Source organism: Mesoplodon densirostris, chromosome 1 (assembly GCF_025265405.1).
Source record: "Mesoplodon densirostris isolate mMesDen1 chromosome 1, mMesDen1 primary haplotype, whole genome shotgun sequence".
NCBI classification, from domain to species: Eukaryota; Metazoa; Chordata; class Mammalia; order Artiodactyla; family Ziphiidae; genus Mesoplodon; species Mesoplodon densirostris.
Window position 1 is genome coordinate 176,985,407 of NC_082661.1, and position 25,415 is coordinate 177,010,821.

At 37.2% G+C, this 25,415-nt stretch overlaps 1 protein-coding gene across 2 annotated transcripts in view; it reads left to right on the forward strand.

Moving 5' to 3' along the window:
- The window catches only part of MICU1 (mitochondrial calcium uptake 1), a 212,693-nt gene that overhangs the window by 26,639 nt on the left and 160,639 nt on the right, over nucleotides 1-25,415 (forward strand). For both annotated transcript variants that reach the window (XM_060092032.1, XM_060092026.1), the window contains exons 2-4: nucleotides 10,444-10,605; nucleotides 14,411-14,585; nucleotides 24,145-24,307. In XM_060092032.1, coding sequence (XP_059948015.1) covers nucleotides 10,445-10,605; nucleotides 14,411-14,585; nucleotides 24,145-24,307 — 499 coding nt within the window. In that variant the 5' untranslated portion in view covers nucleotide 10,444. The remainder of the gene's footprint in view (nucleotides 1-10,443; nucleotides 10,606-14,410; nucleotides 14,586-24,144; nucleotides 24,308-25,415) is intronic.

Genomic DNA, 25,415 nt, shown 5'->3' on the forward strand with positions numbered 1-25,415 from the left:
CAAAATATTGTATTTCTTTTTAAATCTGTCTAATGCCCAAAGTATTGTATTAGGCTTTGTGCATTGTATTAGTTACAGTCCTCATGTTTGTGCTTTCATGAAGACATATAAGCCCAGTTTGTTGAGCTCTGTGGGTATATAAACTATGAATATGAAATCAATTATGAAAATATTAATTACAATAATCCTTATAGTTTGCCCAAGGAACAACTTGACTGGCTAATCCGAAGCTACTTAATTCTGCTCTCAGAAGTCCATAAATCTTAAATTTAGCAATAGGAGATGCTCATTTTTTCCCTGTTATTTATTCTCCTATGTCCATTGCAACTATTGCTTTCATAGATTGCATGTACTTTGGGGATAACACACACCCTTTGCAGAGAAGAAGTATTACAAATATCAGTGAAATAAATACACTTATTGATGTTTGCACTACTGCACAGTGTGTATTTAATAAGTTGTTCTAGGTTGTAGCTTTCGTAAAATAAATTACATAAAAGTACATACAAAAAAAGTGCATCCATCTTTGTTGTGAAACACTGAAGTAGCTATGTCCCTGTACTGCAGTTGAATTGGACACACTGTAATTTTTAGTATGTGTGAAGTGTAAATTTTAGCTTGTCTGAAGATGAAACACTTGAGGGGTATTTTTGAGAACTTTGTTACTGTTTAGATTAAATCATTCTTTTCAGTAATGTGATGAATGGATAATCAATTCAAGTATTTTGAAAGTATAACTAGCCATTAGAAAACAAAATATTAGATGCAAAAAATCTTCCCAGTCAGATCTGGTGGAGCTCAGTCAGATTGAATACGAAGAATATTGAAATGGTTCAGATTAAGGAAGTTATAGCCTTTTTGTTGTTTAATAAAAATAACATTCTACTCAAAGATAACATTGAATGAAATAGTGATAATATTACATCTAACGTAAGCATACTATTTTATATCTAAAAAAATCTAGGTGAAAAAAATGCCGCCCCCACCCCCCTGCCTTTTATTTTTTTTTGCAAATAAGGAAAAATGAAGCCTAAGGACTGGGAATATTACTGGAACAAAAGAAAATAAATACAGCTTAATATTCTAATGGTCCTCAGAACACCAAAGGTGAACTCTTGAAAAGTAAACAAATATTATCAAACTCATTTACTAAACAAATATTATCAAACTTACTTACTTAGATTTTTTATCTCATATAAATGGAAAAGATTGAGAATAGCAAGTACAGGGAAAGGAATACCCTCATACACTGCTGGTGCTGTGTAAATTGGAATGTCAGTATTGAAGGGTAATTTGGCAGTATCAAAGTCAAAAATGGGGGTAGGGGAGGGAAGGAATGGGAGTTGGGATTAGCAGAGGCAAACTATTATATATAGGATGGATAAACAACAAGGTCCTACTGTATAGCACAGGGAACTATATTCAATATCCTGTGACAAATCATAGTGGGAAAGAATATGAAAAAGAATATATATATATATAACTCTGAGTCACTTTGCTGTACAGAAGTAATTAACACATTGTAAATCAACTATGCTTCAATAAAATTTTTTAAAAACTTAAAAACGATCACACTCTTTTAACCTAACAGTTTCATTTTTAGATATCTGTCCCACAGATATACTTGAATAACAATGAATAAAAATAAATGCATAGGGAAAAAAGTCTCTGAGCTATATTTGTAATGCCAAAGTATGGAAACAACCTTACTGTATTAATTGGCAAATAGTTAAACAGTCATAGTGGAACAGTCATAGAATAAAATACTCTGTAGTAGTTAAAGAAGTATGTCTGTATATCCTTTGATGGGATATACAAATATGCATTCTTATTTTCCCTCTTCTTTCTTTTAGGGAGAGTGGTGGAATTTCAGATGTATGAAAAAGAATACATAGTTTCTTATGTATTTCTCTACAACAACATTTTCAACAATAAAAGTGTTTTCCTGTATTATTATTGTAACAAAAATGCAAGTAGTCTTGCTTATTCCACACAAAAATCTGTATCATGTCCAGCAAAACAATATTCCCATGATTTTCCTTTATTTAGACTCTTCATTTATTCTCTTCCCCTAACTTGATTACACCCTGGGCAGAAGGAAAAGTGAGTGTGGATCCCTAGGTTCAATGACTCTGGCCATACAAAGCTTTTGAGAAATTCTCACTGGGGTGTAAGTTTGAATGAAATGACAAGGCAGAGGGACAAGATGTCACCATAGTCCAAGACCTTGGCTTTGAACCTTGGAAGTCCTTAAACTGGATCTTATCAGTGCCTTGGAATTGGTTGGATTCAGAGGAGCTTCTTTAGACTGAGTAATATCATGGGAGATTAAAATTATAAACCAGATGGCAGATTGCCAATTTATTAATTTACCATAAGAACTAGAAACTCCCATCTTCTGAACATGTTCTCTCTTTGAAGGCAGTGTAAATAGGAAGTACAAATTAGTGAGCATGGAAATAGAATAAAAGAGAGTTAAGTGTATAATTAAGAAACTTAATGGCTGAGGCTCTGGTGGCCTACTGAATCCATTTCTATGGTTAGTATCCAGCTGCCACTGGGATGACTAGAGTGAATTCTTTTTTTTTTTTTTTTAATTTTTATTTTTAGCCGCGTTGGGTCTTCGTTGCTGTGCGCCGGCTTTCTCTAGTTGCGTCGAGCGGGGGCTACTCTTTGTTGTGGTGCGCGGGCTTCTCATTGCGGTGGCTTCTCTTGTTGCGGAGCACAGGCTCCAGGTGCGCAGGCTTCAGTAGCTGTGGCTTGCCGGCTCTAGAGCTCAGGCTCAATAGTTGTGGCACACGGGCTTAGTTGCTCCGCGGCATGTGGGATCTTCCCGGACCAGAGCTCGAACCCGTGTCCCCTGCATTGGCAGGCAGATTCTTAACCACTGCGCCACTGCCAGGGAAGTCCCTAGAGTGAATTCTTGTGGGCACTCCAGGTAGTGCTGATTTTATAATGTGGTTCTCAGAGAGCAAACATATTTCCAGGTTCATGGCGTGCACTGACCCATCAGCTATGTATACTAGCTGTGACAGGTGCTGTATCAGAGTCTAGAAATACAGATATAAAGGACACTCAGTCCTTGTTTTCTCAGAATCTTAGTTCATGTAGACTAAACACTTTGAAACCTTGAAGTTTTAGTTAACTGAGGTCTAAGTTTTGTTGATAGCCAAATTTAGGTAGATCTCAGAAATTTATTTTGGCCTCAGTATTAACAGATGTTGCTTTTAACAATAGTGCTGGGTAACAGTCAGAAATAGTACAAAAGAGGTTTATGTAGGCCAGTGTCAGGAGTGGAAGAGCCAAGCAGTTGTTCTATAAATGTGCAGTTGCTAGAGGTCATGAATACCAGAGGCATAATAACATAGAAAGTGCAAGCAGATATATTAAGTCAGGCTCAGGATAAGGTCTGGAATTCTAATAGTTTGGTAAGTTGAATCAGGATGTGCCAGTAATCAGAGTATCAGGATATGAATTTGATTTAAGTAAGGCTTATCTTACTAGGGAAGTTTACCATGATACGGGTTGATTTCTGAGACATTATTGGGCCTGAGCCCACTAATAGGGCTGGCAAATTACAGTTCTTGGCTGAGGAGGATGAAACATTAACCTGGGCCCGCCTTTATTTTTCTTCAAATGAAAAAGTTTGAGTAAAACTCTTCCCCCGGAGTAATCTTTAAATTTTATTTGCATCATCTAAATTTTTTTATAAATTAAAAAGGTACACATATTTTACATTATTTTAATTGGCATGCACATATTACCTTGTATTCTCTCTTTAAACTTCACTGAAGATGCTTGCATGAAATACTGTCTGTTTGTCTGGAAAAATACAAAAACATAGTTTTAAAACTGAAATAGTATGTCATAAAAATCTCCCTATCTTGAAAAAGCTTTTGACAATATTCAACACCCATTTATGATAAAGACCCTCCAGAAAGTAGGCATAGGGGGAACTTACCTCAATATAATGAACACCATATATGACAAACCCACAGCCAACATCATCCTCAATGGTGAAAAACTGAAACCATTTCCACTAAGATCAGGAACAAGACAAGGTTGCCCACTCTCACCACTATTATTCAACATAGTTTTGGAAGTTTTAGCCACAGCAATCAGAGAAGAAAAAGAAATAAAAGGAATACACATCAGAAAAGAAGAAGTAAAACTGTCACTGTTTGCAGATGACATGATACTATACATAGAGAATCCTACATATGCTACCAGAAAACTACTAAAGCTGATCAATGAATTTGGTAAAGTAGCAGGATATAAAATTAATGCACAGAAATCTCTTGCATTCCTATACACTAATGATGAAAATTCTGAAAGAGAAATTAAGGAAACACTCCCATTACCATTGCAACAAAAAGAATAAAATACCTAGGAATAAACCTACCTAAGGAGACAAAACACCTATATGAAGAAAGCTATAAGACACTGATGAAAGAAATTAAAGATGATACAAACAGATGGAGAGATATACCATGTTCTTGGATTGGAACAATCAACATTGTGAAAATGACTCTACTACCCAAAGCAATCTACAGATTCAGTGCAGTCCCTATCAAACTATCAATGGCATTTTTCACAGAACTAGAACAAAAAATTTCACAATTTGTATGGAAACACAAAAGACCCCAAATAGCCAGGGCAATCTTGAGAAAGAACAATGGAGCTGGAGGGGTCAGGCTCCCTGACTTCAGACTATACTACAAAGCTACAGTAATCAAGACAGTATGGTACTGGCACAGAAACAGAAATATAGATCAATGGAACAGGATAGAGAGCCCAGAGATAAACCCACACACATATGGTCACCTTTGATAAAGGAGGCAAGAATATACAATGAAGAAAAGACAGCCTTTTCAATAAGTGGTGCTGGGAAAACTGGACAGCTACATGTAAAAGAATGAAATTAGAACACTCCCTAACACCATACACAAAAATAAACTCAAAATGGATTAGAGACCTAAATGTAAGACTGGACACTATAAAACTCTTAGAGGAAAACATAGGAAGAACACTCTTTGACTTAATCACAGAAAGATCTTTTTTGATCCACCTCCTAGAGTAAAGGAAATAATAACAAAAATAAACAAATGGGACCTAATGAAACTTAAAAGCCTTTGCAAAACAAAGGAAACTACAAACAAGACAAAAAGGCAACCCTCAGAATGGGAGAAAATATTTGCAAATGAATCAATGGACAAAGGATTAATCTTCAAAATACATAAACAGCTCATGCAGCTCAATATTAAAAAAACAGACAACCCAATCCAAAAATGGGGAGAAGACCTAAATAGACATTTCTCCAAAGAAGACATACAGATGGCCAAGAATCACATGAAAAGCTGCTCAACATCACTAATTATTAGAGAAATGCAAATCAAAACTACAATGAGGTATCACCTCACACCAGTTAGAATGGGCATCATCAGAAAATCTACAAACAACAAATGCTGGACAGGGTGTGGAGAAAAGGGAACCCTCTTGCACTGTTGGTGGGAATGTAAATTGTTATAGCCACTATGGAGAACAGTATGGAGGGTCCTTAAAAAACTAAAAATAGAACTACCATATGACCCAGCAATCCCACTACTGGGCATATACCCAGAGAAAACCATAACTCAAAAAGACACATGCACCTCAATGTTCATTGCAGCACTGTTTACAATAGCCACGTCATGGAAGCAACCTAAATGCCCATCGACAGACGAATGGATAAAGAAGATTTGGTACATATATACAATGGAATATTACTCAGCCATAAAAAGGAACGAAATTGGGTCATTTGTAGAGACGTGGATGAATCTAGAGACTCATACAGAGTGAAGTACGTCAGAAAGAGAAAAACAAATACTGTATGCTAACACATATGTATGGAATCTTAAAAAAATCGTGGTTATGAAGAACCTAGGGGCAGGACAGGAATAAAGATGCAGATGTAGAGAATGGACTTGAGGACATGGGGAGAGGGAAGGGTAAGCTGGGATGAAGTGGGAGAGTGGCATGGACTTGTATATACTACCCAATGTAAAATAGATAGCTAGTGGGAAGCAGCTGCATAGCACAGGGAGATCAGCTCAGTGCTTTGTGACCACCTAGAGGGGCGGAATAGGGAGGTTGGGAGGGAGACTCAAGAGGGAGGAAATATGGGGATATATGTATATATATAGCTGATTCACTTTGTTCTAGAGCAGAAACTAACACACCATTGTAAAGCAATTACAGTCCAATAAAGATGTTAAAAAAAAATCTCCCTGTCTCATATCTCACCCATCTCCCACCCCCACCGGCACTATTGCTATTACTATTTTGTGTGTCCTTCCAGAATTAATTAATAAGAACATACTCATTCTTGTTTCCCCTCTTTTTACATGAAAGGTAGCATACTATATATGTTGTCCCACACCTTGCTTTATTAAGATAACAGTATATCTTGAAAATCTTCCCAAATCTATACATAGTTTTTTCATTTTCTTTTTGTTGCTATGTGGTATTGCCTTGTATATATTGATATTTATCGTAGTGTAACCAGTTCTCTCTTGATGATCACTGGGGTGGTTTTTAGTCTTTTGCTGTTTGTTACAAGCCATGTTGCAATGAATGTTTGTGTGTGTAGTTTCAAAGGTGTGCAAGTATATCAATAGCATATTATATCAGAAGTGGAATTGCTAGGTCAATATATGCAGTTTATATAGGTGATTTTGATGGATATTACCAAATTGCCCTCTGTAGATTGTGCCAATTTACACATTCCTCAGCAGTGCCATTTCTACAGCATTGCCAACTAGTATGTTTTAAAACTTTTGGATTTTGCCAGCTTAATGAGTGAAAAACTGTTTGTCAATATAGTTTTAATTTGCATTGTCTTATTATGTGTGATATTAAGTATCTTTTCATAGATTATAGAGCCATGTTTACTTCTGTTTTTCAACTTTTTATATCTTTAGCCCAACTGTTATTTTGTGAAATATTATTTTAATACTTTTTAATGGTTATCATTTTTAATATTTATATTACATTGTATTCTGTCATTATAACATTGTTTATCTTTCTGTAATTGGACACTTGATCTCCTTTTGAAGTGTGGCTATTATATTTATTTTTCTGCGAACAGTTTTGAAAAGGTTTCCCTCCCTTACGTTATTTATTTGGGAATCAAGAATTTTGGGATCTGTTGTAGGTTTTTGTACTAATTAGCTATGAGTAAACTACATAACTTATCTAGATCTTAGTTGCTTCCCCTGTAAAATAAGGGTGTTGAATTAAGTGATTTTCTGGTTCTGTGACCCTTTGAAAGTTACCAAAATCAATACATTAAGCATGATAGTTTAAAAATAATAGGTATAGAAACACAGCAGTGATATACTGTTACAGGTTTTTTGTTTTTTTTTTTTAAAAAAACAACTTGTTCTGTTTCTTGTTGGATAGATAACACTTTTCTTTGGTAACAAGATTATCTTTTACTTGCTTCTCTTGACATTTCTTGATTAGAAATACCTCTTCATCTTTTTTTTCAGTTTCAATCAAAGCTATTTTTTTGAGGCATGCCTTTTTTTGGGAGAAGGATGGGGACTGTTAGGAAAGAGAAAAATGCACTGGTTTTGATTTAATTTAATCCATGTCATAAATGTGCATGTTAATCTTCATTACTGCATAACTGCTGCCAGTTGGCCTATTCAGTTTTCCAGACTCAGTTGGAAAGCTGATCTCCTTAAATCTGTTTAAACGGTCTCTCATCAAAAATTAACACATTCAACTAGTACACTATTTCTTCAGTACAAAGCTGAGAATTAAATTATAATAGAGCCTGTTCTCAGTGGGATAATTTTTTCCCTCTGTTTACTTGGCATCTATTGGAAATTACACTAGGGAAGATGACTAGATATATATTGATGTGTACTTTGGGGAATGAGATTAAAACCAGTGGTGAAATGAGATGTAGACAGTAACATTTGAATTACAACATCAAATGTAAGTGGAATGTTAGTATAACTCAGGACCTCCAAAGTTTAAAATTCTCTGGAGCCAAAGCATACAGATATGGATTCTCAAAGCTAATAAATCTTGAATATATGATATGGTCTTAGTCCCTCCCCCCGAATTGAAATAGATTAAATTTTGCCATACCTTTTTTCACCAGAGGTATGAGAACATTAAAGAGATAAAAGAAACCCTAAAGCTCCTGTAGGCAGTTCTCTCATCAATGGGTATACTCTTCTCTGAGGAGGAGAGATGAACTTCCTTTGTGCATAACTGTTTAGTAGTAGAGTTGAGACTAGATCTTGGGTCATTGGATTCCTATTCCATTTCACTTTCTACCATATTCCTTAGGGTTGTCATTATTTTAATTTCTTTCCCCTTTTTGTCTTCCACATCTCCTATGCAGTTAGATTTTTTTTTTTCCCCCACACCACATGACTTGCAGGATCTCAGTTCCCCAACCAGGGCTTGAACCTGGGCGCTCAGCAGTGAAAGTGCAGAGTCCTAACCACTGGACCACCAGGGAATTCCAATGCAGTTAGATATTGATGTATGTCAAACACTGATATCTGATAGTTTTGTTTCTCTTTGGAAAATTTTAATTTATTTTATTTTTGGTTTCTATACTTACCCATCTTGATCTAGGTGCTCATCACAATACTTTTGGTTATTAGCTGCCTCTGACTGTACTCATTACTTCCCTGTTAGCTCTCTCTGCCTATGGTTCTTTGTAGTTTATTCTATTCACTGCTATTAGATAGATTGGAATTCTTATTAAAATGTTTACATCATGATATTTTCCTTTTAAGGACTTCAGTGCCTCCCTGTTTGTTGTATATGTGATCAAGATTCTCAGTCCAGCATTCAAAGGATCTTCTCAAGTGATCACGGCTTTCCTAGTTGATCATTTATATATTCTCCATATCTGATCAGATGTTGTAAACTTATCTTCCAGCCTTATACCCCTTGCCTAGTTCAGCTTTTGAACTGGTTATGTTATTTGTCTTTCACATTGAGAACTTTCAAATGCTCTTTTCTTTCTCTTGTCAATGATGAATAATGTTTTCTCCAGATATGAATGTTTTAGTTGTGCTTGTCTTTGTTACAGACGAAAGCAATGCTATGTATGAACACACTTGTGGGTTTGGAAAATGTTAATTTAAAAATGAATCAGAAGTCGACGGATGGAAGAAAACATAAAAGACAATCTCCTTGGTGCTGGAATTTGCTAGAATATGTGCAATAAAATGAGGTGATTTCTAGGATTGGAAGGGATGTAAGAATTGTGGTGCTGAAGCTTAGGTCATAGCATATAGGAGAAAAAATTAATTATTTTCCACTTTATCTTTAAGGGCAAGATTTAGCTCCAACTTTGGCATTGGACCTAGGTTGAATGAAGGAGGCTAGGAGAAAGGTTTACTTAAGAGATTATAGGTATAGGTCCCAGAGAAGAATCAGTAACCACCTCGGTGATGTTAGGAGACAGCTAAATAGTCTAACTTGACCTGAACCCAAACAATAAAAGAAATAGTTTTCTTAGTGTATTGGGGTTGAGAAATGTACTTAAATGTTCAGAGCCAGTACCTGTATAATTTGCAACTTGATATTTTTCATGTTAAAGTAAAATAATTAAATATTTTAAGCAGCTGTAATGTAACGGGCTCTGTGTTAGACTGTGTGTTTTCAAAGAGGAAAAGAATAATTTTGGCCTTAAAGAAAGCTCAGAACCAATTGTGTATGTTGGGGGTTGGGGGAGGCAAAGTTATGTATGAACAAATATGTGAATATGTGAATATGCATACAATGTGCAAGGTAATTTAAATCAGGAAGAAATAAACTATGCTTTGAGAAAATCAGAGGGGAGAAGTATGGATACTTTGTGTGATCTGAATGAACTGCCACTACAAAAAGTCATATAATCAAGAAGAAATGTCTGTTTCTCCTTCAGTCACCTGTAGATGGCTTTACAGTGAGTTCTTTTGGTGTAGCACTTTAGTAAATTTCTCTGACATCCATGGCTGCGTCCTCACCAGAGTGTCCGTATCTCAACCCTGTTGGGAGTGGCCCGTTTACAGATTTATTCCTTTTTTGTTGCTCTGCAACAGCCCTTTAAGTAGTGACTGCTCCCTGTATCTAATGTCTCTTTACCCCTTAGTACTTAGTTGCCTGTTGTAATTAATAATGCTTTATATTAAATTTTCCCTGTTTAAATTACCATGTGGTTTCTTCTAATTGTACCTTGACTGATGTATAAGGTTTATAAGTAGTAGTACTTTTCTCATCAGATTGTTCTGAGGATTAAATGGGATAATACATAGTATTGCCAAGTGTTTAGAATACTTTCTGCCATTAAGTACTTAGTATTTGTTGGTGATGTTAATACTGTTATTGTCATCATCATCACTGTCACTGCCACCAGCTAGGAATAACATTTCTACTTTTTGTCCACAGGATGTTTCGTCTTAACTCTCTTTCTGCATTAGCAGAGCTGGCAGTGGGCTCTCGATGGTACCATGGAGCATCACAGCCCACCCAGATCAGGCGACGGCTGATGATGGTGGCTTTTCTTGGAGCCTCTGCAGTAACTGCAAGTACTGGTCTCTTGTGGAAGAGGTGAGTGTTATCTGAGCATCCTGTTCCTGCATGTACTTTTATTCTTCCAGTTGTCTCTGTTATCTAAAAGGGATTGATTTCTGGCTTGACTTTGTATCGAAATTTCTTTGCTAAATCATTTGACATTGATAATATTTGTCTATGAAATAAGATGTTTCAGGGAATTAGGCTACCATGTCAAAGCAACAAATAGGAAATATTCTGCTTCAAGGTCTGCTTGTCTTTTATAGGGTGAAAAAGAAGTTGGGAGGGGTATAATAAACAAAGAGTCCATGGCTTTTTATTGGCTGAGTTCTTGTCAGGAAAGAAGAGGTGTCCTTCTTCCGGTTGGGCTCTGCTATCATCACAGAGTGTGAGAGCTCCCCCTGACTCTAATTGAGGCTTCTGTTTATTAATTTTTTACATTTCCCCCTTTTGACCAAGACCTTTCTCTGAAAGCATTGCTGATCAAGAATCAGGTTTTCTACTGTCAGTGAGTTTTCATATTTCAGTGCCAGGGAGGAACTTTCCTGCGTCTAATGTCTCATGTTGGAGAGGAAGTGCATAGATTGGAAAACTGTTGAGGTCACATTTGAGTAACAAGGAGGTGTAAGAGGGAGAACTCTCATGCACATTTTATCTGAAGTTCACTGTTACCAAGATCATAGACATTGGAAATCATCTGAAACATTGTCATCATTAAAGGTTTCAGCAACACATTTCCAACAGGCCTTGTTCAGATATCTTGGGATAGCTGTCTCATCAGATGTTGTCTCCTTCAATTTCAGGAAATCTTTGGTTTCAGGTCACCAGATGATGTGCAGGTCCAGTCAGGGTTTGGCACTTTCTTTAGGTTTGTGACGTGATTCTAATAGTCTCTTCCTTGGAGTTTGGCAGCACAAGGGTTGGTTAGCAGTACCCGATAGAGGCCTCTCCAGCAAGCTTGAAGAGAGTTCTTCTGGAGGTGTCTTTTCCAGTAGACAGAATCTCCAGGTGCAAGGTGTGATGCTTAAGGTCTTCATCTCCAAGCAGTGCACTGTGAAAAGATTGCTTTACCAAAGCATGATTATTTCTAATAGAAGCAATTAGGTCTTTGGAATATTGGAGTATCTCTTCTTTTATCAGTTGTGGGTCAGAAGAAGCAGGAGACAAGTGCATTGGGCATCCTATGACTGTTTCAAAGGGTGAGAGTTTATGAGTTCCAAAAGGGGTGGATCTGAGATTTAGAAGGACCAGTGACAGTGCTTTGGCCAAGGTATTTGTAGGGCCTCTACAAATTTTGCCAATAGAGTCTTAGTAATGCCTTTAGTCCTTTTCACTAAACCAGAGGGTGGTAAGCACAGTGAAGGTCTTGTAAAACCAGCCTAAATTACATGTTAAGGTTCAGTCACTAAATAGTTTAGGAGTTTGAAGGAATAGAGTCATTACCTTGGCTGAGTAAGTAGGGAAAATCTTTATAGAATAGATTATCAGTTTCAATCTCTAGTTAGCCCAAGGGGCCTTTACTGAACTTCCAGTTTTTTTCTTGCTGTTCATAATAGAATGAACACGGGAAGCCCATCAGATGATTTGTCTTCACGTAGAATTTTCTTTCAAGTGCAAGTTTTTATCTAAATACCTGTTTGTGATTCTTTTGGTCTCACATTTCTTCTTTCAGTGCATTTTTTGTTGTGGTGGTGGTAAAAAATATGTATAACATAAAATTCACCATCCTGCAGTATAATCTTTAAAAATTGTGAATCACTGTTTTGTATACCTGTAACTTAGTGTACATCAACTATACTTCAGTTTTATACAGTAGGTTCTTATTAGTTATCTATTTTATATATAGTAGTGTGTATATGTCAGTCCCAGTCTCCCAATTTATGCCTTTCCCCACTTTCCCCCTTGGTAACCATAAGTTTGTTTTCTACATCTGTGACTCAATTTCTGTTTTGTAAATAGGTTCGTTTGTACCCTTTTTTTTAGATTCCATGTATAAGCGATATCATATGATATTTGTCTTTCTTTGTCTGACTTACTTCACTCAGTATGACAATCTGTAGGTCCATCCTTGTCGCTGCAAATGGCGTTATTTCATTCTTTTTCATGGCTGAGTAATATTTCATTGTATATATATACCACATCTTCTTTATCCATTCCTCTGTTGATGGACATTTAGGTTGCTTCCACGTCTTGGCTATTGTAAATAGTGCTGCAGTGAACATTGGGGTGCATGTATCCTTTCGAATTATGGTTTTCTCCAGATATATGCCAGGAGTGGAATTGCTGGATCATATGGTAGCTCTATTTTTAGTTTTTTAAGGAATCTCCATACTGTTCTCCGTAGTGACTGTACCAATTTACATTCCCACCAACAGTGTAGGAGGGTTCCCTTTCCTCCACACCTTCTCCAGTATTTATTGTTTGTAAGTTTTTTGATGATGGCCATTCTGACCGGTGTGAGGTGATACCTCATTGTAGTTTTGATATGCATTTCTCTAATAATTAGTGATGTTGAACATCTTTTCATGTGCCTGTTGCCCATCTGGATGTTTTCTTTGGAGAAATGTCTCTTTAGATCTTCTGCCCATTTTTTTCTTGAGCTGTTTGGTTTTTTTTTTTTAAAGAGATACTTTTTTTTTTTTCTCCCCACCATGTGGCATGTGGGAGCTCAGTTCCCTGACCAGGGATCGAACCCGTGCCTGCCCCCTGTGATGGAAGCACAGAGTCTTAACCACTGGACCTCCAGGAAGTCCCGGGTTGTTTGTTTTTTTGATAGTGAGCTGCATGAGTTGTTTGTATGTTTTGGAGATTAATCCCATGTCAGTCACTTCGTTTGCAAATTCTGTGTTGATTGATAGAAATTTAGGTTTCTCCCACATCTTGGCTACTGTGAATAATACTGCACTGAACATGAGAGTGTATATATCTCTTTGAGATCCCGATTTCAGTTCCTTGTGATGTGTAACCAGAAGTGGGATTGCTTAATCATATTCTAGTTAGAAAACTAACACATTCTATTGTTAGTTTTTTGAGTATCCTCCATACTGTTTCCCATAGTGGCTGTATTAGTTTACTTTCTCACCTACAGTGTACCAGCCATCCCTTTTCTCCACATGCTTGCCTACACTTGTTATCTTTTGGGTTTTTGTTTTGTTATTTGTTTGTTTTTGAGCAAAGCCATCCTACCAGGTGTGAGGTGATATCTCATGGTGGTTTTGATTTGCACTTCCCTGATGATTATTGATGTTGAACACCTTTAATCAGGTTATTTATTTTGTTGCTATTGTGTTGTAAGAGTTCCTTTTGTACATTTTAAATATTAACCCTTTATTAAATATATGGTTTGCAAATATTTTCTTCCATTGTGTAGATGGTCTTTTCATTTTGTTGATTATTTCCTTTGCTCTGCTGAAGGTTTTTAGTGTCATATAATCCTGCCTGTTTTTGTTTTTGTTGCCTGTGCTTTTGGTGTCATATCCTTTATATTTAAGGCTGAATATTATTCTATTATACAGATATACCATATTCCCTTTATCCATTTATCTATCAATATACATTTGGGTTGCTTCCACGTTTTAGCTATTGTGAATAATGCTGCTATTAACGTGAGTGTGCAAAAATCTCTGAATGACCCTGCTTTCAATTCTTTTGGGTATATAACCAGAAGTGGGATTGCTGGATCATATGTTAGTTCTATTTTTAATTTTTTGAGGAACCTTTTCATGTAGAACTTTTCATGAATTTCATTGCTGTTGGTCCTGCTAAGCTTTATCTGAAAATCTTTATTTGTTTAATATGATGGACTTTCTTGATTGATAGATTTTTTTTTTTGCATATCCAGGGCCCTTGCACAATCTCCACCATCTGTAAGCAACCTAAAGAGTGAACTTGGTGATAAAGGGAAGAGTAAAGATGAAGGGGAAGATTGTAACCACGAAAAAAAGGCTTCAGGTATTTGTCTTGAGCCTTATCCAGAAGAGAAAAAGAAGAAACGTTCTGGATTCAGAGACAGAAAAGTATGGAACACAGTCTTATAAATTAATTAGAACTATAGTTAATTCTATTTTAGAATAATGCTGTTGAGTCTTTTATCATATATTTCAGATGGTTTATATTCACTTTGAAGTTATTCACCTCTTTGCTATTTTCCATCATGTTCTAAGGCAAATGTACTCTTTGAATGTGAAGTTAATTGGGATAGTGAAAAGAACCTAGGATTGGTAATCAGAATTAGCATGTATTTTCTTTGTTCTTTCAATTCAACCACCTAAGGTGATTATTGCTTTTTAGATCTTTCTGGTGCTGAATGTTTTCATATATGTGAAGTTGAGTCTGATATACTGATTTGTCATGATGCCAAATTGTAAAGGCAGAATAAAATCTCTTGGGAAATACACAAATATTTCCAAAAAATCAACTAATTTTGAGGACAGCATAAACTCAACATAATTCCAGCATTTTATATCTTTCACACAATATGCTATTATACAGTTTTACCTGAGAAAAGTTTAGCTTCTCTGTAATAATGCCTATGATATTGGGCATTTGAATTCAGCAGACCAGTGATGAAAAGTCAAAAGGTTGAATTTTTTAGACATTTTGTGTGTTAACATTGAAATTCAGGGAATTACCTTTACTTGCTAAAATATAGCTAATCAATGCAACAAGATAATTTGAGTTACTTTGTGTGTGTTGGGGGGTGTATAATTGCAAGCAAGAGAAATTTGGATCTTCTGTTTATTTGGATGAAGCTATTAAATATGTCTTCTCATTTCCCAAATCCACTTCTGATTAAACTGAATTTGAACAAAAGTTATGTATCACAAGTTAATTATCTATCATGCCATTTTTTCCAAAATGATACATTTATTTAATCTTTTGCCCTGAGTGAATTTGAGGAAAGTTCAAATTTATCTTGCACAATCAGCTTCACTTATAGTCAAACTTTACATTTTACAGTGTTGGGCAAAAATGACCCAAGTAAATGTTTATTTTTGAATCTTCTATTTTCTCCTCGCGCTTTCTGCTTAGCAGATGACTATATCTTATGCTTCACAGAAAAAATGAAAGCTATCAGTGTAATTTACTTAATTAGTAGCTCCCAGAGTTATAAAACCTTTCTAATCTATATCTGAAATAGTTCTTATTTCTTTCACTAAAGTCTCAGTGAATGGGTAACCATTCCATGTGTCATTTTGTCTCTCCAAGAACCTATTTAAAAACGTACTCTTTTTCTATCCCGTTTTTTTTTTTTTGAATTTTATTTATTTTTGGCTGCGTTGGGTCTTCATTGCTGTGCGCAGGCTTTCTCTAGTTGTGGCAAGTGGGGGCTTCTCTTGTTGCGGAGCATGGGCTCTAGGCGTACAGGCTTCAGTACTTGTGGCATGTGGGCTGAGTAGTTGTGGCTTGTGGACTCTAGAGCACAGGCTCACTAGTTGTGGCACATGGGCTTAGTTGCTCCACAGTATGTGGGATCTTAGCGGACCAGGGCTCGAACCTATGTCCCCTGCATTGGCAGGCAGATTGTTAACCACTGCACCACCAGGGAAGCCATATCTCATTTTTAAGAATTTTGTTTAATTAAGAAAAAAAAATTTTTTTTGGCCGCACCTTGTGGCACGTGGAATTTCCCTGACCAGGGATTGAACCCACGTTCCTGCAGTGAAAGGGCTGAGGCTTAACCACTGGACTACTAGGGAAGCCCCCAACTTCATTTTTTCGCATGTGGATATCCAATTTTCCCAACATCATTTGTTGAAAAGGCTGTCCTTTCTCCATTGAATGGTTGTGGCACTCTTGTCAAAATCATTTGATGATGTGTCTGAGGGTTTATTTCTGGGCTTTCTTTTCTATTTGTCTGTTCTATATGATTGTCTTTGTGCCAGTACCACATTCTTCTTATGACTGTAATAAGTTTTGAAATCAGGAAGTTGGAGTCCTCCAACTTTGTTCTTCTTTTTCAAAATTATTTTAGGTCTTTGGAGTCCCTTGAGATTGCATGGTGGATGCATAGGTTGTTACCGTACCTTGGCAATTGTGAACAGTGCTGCAATGAACATGGAGTACAGATATCTCTTTGAGATGCTGATTTCATTTCCTTTGGATATATACCCAGAAGCTGGTTCTTTTTTTTTTAATTTATAAATTTATTTATTTTATTTATTTTTGGCTGTGTTGGGTCTTCATTGCTGTGCGTGGGCTTCTCATTGCAGTGGCTTCTCTTGCTGCAGAGCACGGGCTCTAGGCATGTGGGCTTCAGTCTTTGTGGCTTGCGGGCTCTAGAGCACAGGCTCTAGAGCCCAGGCTCGGTAGTTGTGGCACACGGGCTTAGTTGCTCCGCAGAATGTGGAATCTTCCTGGACCAAGGCTCGAACCTGTGTCTCCTGCATTGGCAGGCGGATTCTCAACCACTGCGCCACCAGGCAAGCCTGGTAGTTCTATTTTTAATTTCTTGAGGAACTTCCGTAATGTTTTCCATAGTGACTGAATCAATTATGTTCCCACCAACAGTGCAAAAGTGTTCCCTTTTCTCCATACCCTCACCAACACTTGTTACTCTTATCTTTTTAAAAAAATTTTCATTTTATATTGGAGTATAGTTGATTACCAATGTTGTGTTACTTTCAGGTGTACAGCAAAGTGATTCAGTTATACATATATATCTACTCTTTCAAATTCTTTTCCCATTTAGGTTAGTACAGAATATTGAAAAGAGTTCCCTGTGCTATACAGGGAACTGTAAGTCCCTGTTGGTTATCTATTTTAAATATAGCAGTGTGTACATGTCAATTCCAAACTCCCAGTCTCTCCCTCCCCCCAACCCTTCCCTGCTGGTAACCATAACTTTGTTCTCTAAGTCTATGAATCTGTTTTGTAAATAAGTTCATTTGTGTCATTTTTTTTAAGATTCCACATATAAGCGACATCAATGATATTTGTCTTTCTCTGTCTGACTTACTTCACTTAGTATGATAATCTCCACGTCCATCCATGTTGCTGCCAGTAGCATTATTTCATTCTTTCTCATGGCTGAGTAATATTCCCTTGTGTATGTGTGCCACATCTTCTTTATCCATTCATCTGTCGACGGACATTTAGGTTGCTTCCATGTCTTGGCTATTGTAAGCAGTGCTGCAGTGAACATTGGGGTGCATGTATTCTTCCAAAGCATGGTTTTCTCCAGATGTATGCCCAGGAGTGGGATTACTGGATCATATGGTAGCTCTATTTTTAGTTTCTTAAGGAACTTCCATACTGTTCTCCATAGTGGCTGTACTAATTTATATTCCTACCAACAGAGTAGTAGGGTTCCCTTTTCTCCACACCCTCTCCAGCATTTATTGTTTGTGGACTTTTTGATGATGGCCATTCTGACTGATATGAGGTCCTCATTGTAGTTTTGATTTGCGGTTCTCTGATAATTAGTGATGTTGAGCATCTTTTCATGTGCTTTATGGCCATCTGTATGTCTTCTTTGGAGAAATGTTTATTTAGATCTTCCACCCATTTTTCGATTTTTTTTTCCCCGTGCCATGCAGCTTGCGGGATCTTAGTTCCCCGATCAGGAATTGAACCTGTGCCCTTGGCAGTGAAAGTGTGGAGTCCTGACCACTGGACCACCAGGGAATTCCCTGTTTGTTTTTTTGACAGAGCTGAATGAGCTCTTTGTATATTTTGGAGATTAATCTCTGGTTGGTCACTTTGTTTGCAAATATTTTCTTCCATTCTGTGGGTTTTCTTTTCATTTTGTTTATGGTTTCCTTTGTTGTGCAGAAGCTTTTAAGTTTAACTAGGTCCGATTTGTTTATTTTTGTTTTTATTTTTATTACTCTAGGAGGTGTATCAAAAAAGATATTGCTGCAATTTATGTCAAAGAGTGTTCTACCTATGTTTTCCTCTAAGAGTTTTATAGTGTCCAATGTTACATTTAGCTCTTTAATCCATTTTAAGTTTATTTTCGTGTGTGGTGTTAGAGAATGTTCTAATTTCATTCTTTTACATGTAGCTGTCCAGTTTTCCCAGAACCACTTATTGAAGAGACTGTTTTTTCTCCATTGTATATTCTTGCCTCCTTTGTCTTAGATTAATTGACCATAGGTGCGTGGGTTTATTTCTGGGTTTTCTATCCTGTTCCATTGATCTATATTTCTGTTTTTGTGCCAGTACCATACTGTTTTGAGTACTGTAGCTTTGTAGTATAGCCTGAGGTCAGGGAGCCTGATTCCTCCAGCTCCGTCTTTTGTGTCTCCACACAGGTCTTTTGTGTCTCCATATAAATGTAAAAATTTTTTGTACTAGTTCCGTGAAAAATGCCATTGGTAAATTGATAGGGATTGCATTGAATCTGTACATTGCCTTGGGTAGTATAGGCATTTTGACAATATTGATTCTTCCAATCCAAGAATCTTCTTTCCTAATGTAAGCATTTATTGCTATGAATTTCCTTTTAGAACTGCTTTTGCTGCATCCCATGTTTTTTTTTTTTTTTTTTGCGGTACGCGGGCCTCTCACTGTTGTGGCCTCTCCCGTTGCGGAGAACAGGCTCCGGATGCGCAGACTCAGTGGCCATGGCTCACGGGCCCAGCCGCTCTGCGGCATGTGGGATCGTCCCGGACTGGGGCACGAACCTGTGTCCCCTGTATCGGCAGGCGGACTCTCAACCACTGCGCCACCAGGGAAGCCCCATCCCATGTTTTGATATTTTGTGTTTCCACTTTCATTCCTCTCAAGATACTTTTTGATTTCTGTTTTCGTTTCTTCCTCTACCCATTGGATTTTCAGGAATGTGTTGTTTAATCTGCACATTTTTGAATTTTCTAGTTTTCTTCTTTTTGTAGTTGAACTTTAGTTGCATACCATTCTGGTCAAAAAAGATACTTGATATGACTTCAATCTTCTTAAATTTATAAAGCCTTGTTTTGTGACCTAACATATGATCTCTGCTGGAGAGGGTCCCATGTGCACTTGAGAATAATGTGTATTCTGCTGCTTTTGAATGGAATTTTCTGTAAATGTCTTCGAGTTCATCTGGTCTAATATGTAGTTCAAGTCCAATGTTTCCTCATTTATTTTCTATTCAGATGATCAGTTGTTCAAAATGGGGTATCAGGGCTTCCCTGGGGGCGCAGTGGTTGAGAGTCCGCCTGCCGATGCAGGGGACACGGGTTCATTCCCCGGTCTGGGAAGATCCCACATGCCACGGAGCGGCTGGGCCCATGAGCCATGACTGCTGAGCCTGCGCGTCCGGAGCCTGTGCTCCGTAGTGGGGGAGGCCACAACAGTGAGAGGCCCGCGTACCGCAAAAAAAAAAAAAAAAAGGGGGGGGGTATCAAACAAAGTTCCCTACCGTTATTATATTACTGTCTTTTTCTCCCTTTAGTTCTATTAATATTTGCTTTATAAATTTAGGTTCTCTCATGTTGGGTATAAAACTGTTTACAAATGTTTTATCCTCCTTATGAATTGATCTTGTATAATTATATTATTCTCTTTTTTGTCTCTTGTTACAGTCTTTGGCTTAAAGTTTATTTTTTCTGATAAAAATTTAGCTACCCCTGATTTCTTTTGGCTTCTGTTTTCACGGAATATCTTTTTCCATTATTTCCGTCCAGTCTGGGTGTGTCCTTAAAGCTGAAGTGAGTCTCTTGTAGGCAGCATATAGTTGGATTTTTTAAAATTCATTTAGCCACTCTGTGTCTTTGATTTTAGAGTTTAGTCCATTTACATTTAAGGTAATTGTTGATGAATGTGGACTTATGATTGCTATTTTGTTATTTGTTTTCTTGGTGTTTTGTAATTCCTCTGTTATTCTCTTCCTTGGTGATTTGATGATTTTTTGCAATGATATGCTTAGATTTCTTTTCGTCTTTTGTGTTTCCAGTATAGGCTTTTGCTTTGTGTGTACCATGGGGTTTACATAAACCACCTTATATTTATAACAGTGTATTTGAAGCTGATAACTTCCAACGTATACAGAAACTCTATTTATATACTCCTCCTCCATATTTTATGTTTTTCATATCACAATTTATATTTTTTATATTGTATGTCCATTTTTAAATTATTGTAATTATTTTAATACCTTTTCCTTTTACCTTTCATATTAGAGTTAGAAGTGATTTACCCACTACTATTAAAAATTAGAGCATTCTGAATATATTTACCTTTACCAGTGGGTTTTATATCTTGATATGTTTTCCTCTTAATAATTATTACATTTTTGTTTCTGTTTGAGGAATTAATTAGCTCTTTAACATTTCTTGTAAGATTGGTCTAGTGCTGATGCAGCTCCCTCAGCTTTTGCTTATCTGGAAAAGTCTTTATTTCTTTTTCAATGCCGAATCATAACTTTGCCAGGTAGAGTTTTCATGGTTTTCAGATTTCTTCTTTTAGCACTTTGAATATGTCATCCCCTTACCTTCTGGCTGCAAAGTTTCTGCTGAAAAAATTTGCTGATAGTATAATGGGAGGTTCCTTTGAATACAACAAGTTGCTTTTCTCTTGCTTTTATGATTCTCTCCTTGCCTTTAACTTTGACAGTGTGTGTTTTTTTGGATTCATCTTCTTTAGAACTCTATAGGCTTCCTGGATCTGGATGTCTCTTTCTTTCCCCAGATCAGGGACGTCTTCATCATTATTTCATTGAATAAGTTTTCTGCCCCCTAACAGAGTCTGCATCTCAGTGCTGACTTCCCTTCACATGAGCCCCCTTAGCCATCAGGGGAAACTGGTGAAAAATGGGGGTTGAGAGAGGCTCCATCCAAGCAGACTCAGAGTGGGGGTAGATCAGGACCCTTGTCTCTGGAGCTACAGCTGTGGGTAGGAACAAGGGTCTTGGATGCAGTAAAACGCCCAGGGCAGATAGTGTGAGCCCAGCTGGGTTGCGCGGCATTAGGGTAGGGTCACTAGGCACAGGGTGGGGGTGTGGGGAGGGAGTTTTGGCTGGCTGGCTGAAGGCATGGATCTGGGAAGTGCCAGCCACCTGGCCTATCCACCCAGCCTATCCGCCCTGCCATTTCTCAGAGTAGTTGTTTGCAGCTACTATTTGGCTACTCTTGTGCATTTCGTATAGGAAATATAATGCTGAATTTTGATACAAGTAAGTCTGGCTGTTTTAGTGAAGACAGCTGTCTTAACATCATGAAACTCAAGAATGTTTTAAGTAGATGATTGAATATAACTATTATAATTTCCTGAGTAAATCTTTTCACCAGGCTAAACGTTCCAAAATTCTTCAACCGTTTTCTATATATCTTAGCTTCCAAGCCTTTGTTATCTTGGATGCTGTATTTTAAACCCTTTATATAATAGTTGTTAGTGTTCCTTTAACATGACTACTTAAAAGGAGGCAGTTCCATATCAAATTTTGTGATATGGTCTTTAAGATACATTGCTAAGTGAAAAAAAGCAAAAATATACTATACAGTATGTCTATACTAAACTCTACCAGTGTAGGAATGGAGAAGGTCTATCTCCTCGACCTATTATTTCAAACTAAAACTAATTAATGATATTCAGCAGCATATTTTTTTGGTAACAATCAAGGATCTGATTTTCAGTCTGTAAATCATTGACTTTTAAGTTGTTATTTTTCTACCTTTATCTTATATATGATTGACTTTTTAGTTTACAAAGCCATCTTTGGCAGTAGCTGTAGCCCATACCCTAAATACTGTAAAGTGATTATTTTTTGTTCTATAGCTGGTATGAGCCAGCAGATAGTTGTAGTTAAATATAAAATGCCTTTGATTTAAGACTCGTAGCTAAGTCTTAAGGCTGCTAAGGGGTTGAAAGGCTGCTAAGCGAGGGATCCCCAACCCACGGGCCATGGACTGGTACTAGTCCCTGGCCTGTTAGGAATTGGGCCTCACAGCAGGAGGTGAGCAGCAGACGAGTGAGCAAAGCTTCATCTGCCACTCCTTGTCGTTTGCATTACCGCCTGAACCATCCCCCACCATTGCTCTCATTACTGCCTGAACCATCCCACCCCTCCAAGCTTTTTGTGTCTTCCACAAAAGTGGTCCCTGGTGCCAAAAAGGTTGGGGACTGCTGTGCCAAGGGACTGCTTAGTGTGTTTGCCACATGCCAAATCTATTGAAAATTTTTCTGAAATCAGTATTCAGACTTTAATGCAAATTAGCATTAGAAAGGTTCCTGTCCTGTATAGTTACAAATTATATTCCTTTCTTAGTGGTTGAAAGCACATCTTGTAGTGGAATTGAGACCATTTTTAAGCAGCTGCCATCAATGACCTCAAAGTGACCATCTAGCCAGAAATGACAGTTACACTAATAGCTGTGTTAATAAGGTAAATTAAAACATTAATAATGTTTTTTTAAATATAGTGAATTGCTTTATAGACATTGAATTCACTGGATTTTTAGATCGTATTGCCTTGACACATTTTCTAACCAGTTATTTATAAGATACTATTTAATGTTGGTTAACTCAACATATAAAATTCAGGTATGAGAGACATCTTTTCACCAAAGTACTGTGTAGGCTGTAGAAGAATATTATGCAGAAGATATAGTATTTTGTATGTTTCGTGTACAGAATGGGGGCTTGGGTGTGGATAAGGAAACAGGCTTTTATATTAACATTATAATCTTTTAATTAAATGTATGCCATATATAATTTTGTTCCTATTTAAATATTTGCTTGTGTTCTTCCCAAGTCTACTCTTTTCTAAATGTGCTATATTTAAATGTTCTCTGGAAGTCTACATTTTAAAATTAATTAATTAAGTAATTAATTAATTAATTTGGTCGCACTACGTCTTAGTTGCAGCAGGCAGCCTCCTTAGTTGCAGCTCACTGGCTCCCTAGTTGCAGCAGGTGGGCTCCTTAGTTGCGGCAGGTGGGCTCCTTAGTTGCAGCTTGCCCGCTCCTTAGTTGTGGCATGCGAACTCTTAGTTGCGGCATGCATGTGGGATCTAGTTCCCTGACCAGGGATCAAACCTGCGCCCCCTGCATTGGGATCACAGTCTTATTCACTGCGCCACCAGGGAAGTCCCTGGAAGTCTAATTTTTTAATCAAAAGTAAAAGTCTTATTGCTTCAGACCTGTTAATAGTTGAGTTTCCATGATATGTAATTTTATTTTTTTGTGCTATTGTGTAATGTACTTTCTGTTTGAAGGACTGTTAGCTATTCAGACCTGTGAAGCCCCACATCTGTTTTGTTTTTGAATTCAAGAAATTGCATGGAAGTAAAAACTGTAAAATCAGTCCCTTTTTAAAAACTTGGTAGGTATTTAAAAAATGATAGGCTCCCATATATATGGTATTATACTCTTTTACTGAGACCTTTTGAATTCTTTTATGACATTTTTCAATTTTGCTAGCTTTCAATGATTTAAGAAATTAGGAAATAATAAAAATTCTGAAGAAGACTTATACAAGCATTGCCTCAACTGGAGTATGAATCGTATATCACAAGTTTTTGAGACGCAAGTAATTTCTAATATAAAAAATTCAGTTAGAGAAAAAAATCATATAAAATTGCCCCCCAATAAGAGAATATACATGAAAATGAAATGCTTAATACAGTAACACTCTCTGAATTTCCAATTTTAGGTGATGGAATATGAGAATAGGATTCGCGCATATTCCACACCAGACAAAATCTTCCGATATTTTGCCACCTTGAAAGTAATCAGTGAGCATGGTGAATCTGAAGTGTTTATGACACCACAAGATTTTGTGCGATCCATAACACCCAATGAAAAACAACCAGAACGTAAGTTGCTGTTGAAAAATAAGATTGTGATATTTATTTCTTGATATGCTTCTTTGTTTCTCTATGTATTGCCTAAACTGTATAAGTCCATGTAATAATTATATTCACTGTGTAGCTACTGAATGTTAGGTATTATGCTAGGCTTTAGGAGTAGAAAAGAGGAGCCTATGATCTAAAATGCTAAGGAGATTATACACCTCTGGCTGAGAGTCATTGCTTGTAATTAGATTGTTCCTGAAGGCAATGGATTACAGTTGTGACTGCTGTCAAGTTACTCTTCGGTGGGATAGACAGAGACAGTAACAGGTAACTTCAGGAATGTGGTGATTTGTTAAAGAACAGGTGCTATGGCAGTATAAAGAAGGGACCTTGGGGCCTCCCTGGTGGCGCAAGTGGTTGAGAGTCCGCCTGCCGATGCAGGGGATGCGGGTTCGTGCCCCGGTCTGGGAGGATCCCATATGCCACGGAGCGGCTGGGCCCGTGAGCCATGGCCGCTGAGCCTGCGCGTCCGGAGCCTGTGCTCCGCAACCGGGGAGGCCACAACAGTGAGAGGCCCGCATACCACAAAAAAAAAAAAAAAAGAAGAAGGGACCTTAACTCAGTCTGGAAGTTTAGAGAATGGTTCTAGAGAATACATCTAAGTTTGAATAAAAGTTAGACAAACAAAGAATAGAGGAAAGGATGTCTCATTTAGAGGAAATGGCTGAACAAACAAGTTGTGAGGAAAGAAAATAAAGGGCTTAAGTTATAAGTTAAAGGTAATTACTTACAAATGTATATGGGAGACATGGTGGAAAAAATGACAGAGTAGGGAGCTTCAAGAATCAATTCTTTCACTGAAGCAATCATTATGCTGCCCAAAATGGATGGAATCAACTTTTTTTGGATCACTGGAATCTAATAAAAAAGGTTATAGCAACCAGGGTACTGCTTAATGAAGAAAGAAGCTGTTAAATTTTGGAAAGAAAGTGTTGTGGCCTTTTGCTTACCTGTGTACCATGCCCTGTTTCCCAACTTAGCAGCAGCCATGAGAATGACAGCCACCATTCCTAGTTTGGCTTACTAGTGATGGGGAGATCGCTGGGAGGCAACCAACATAGACTATTTC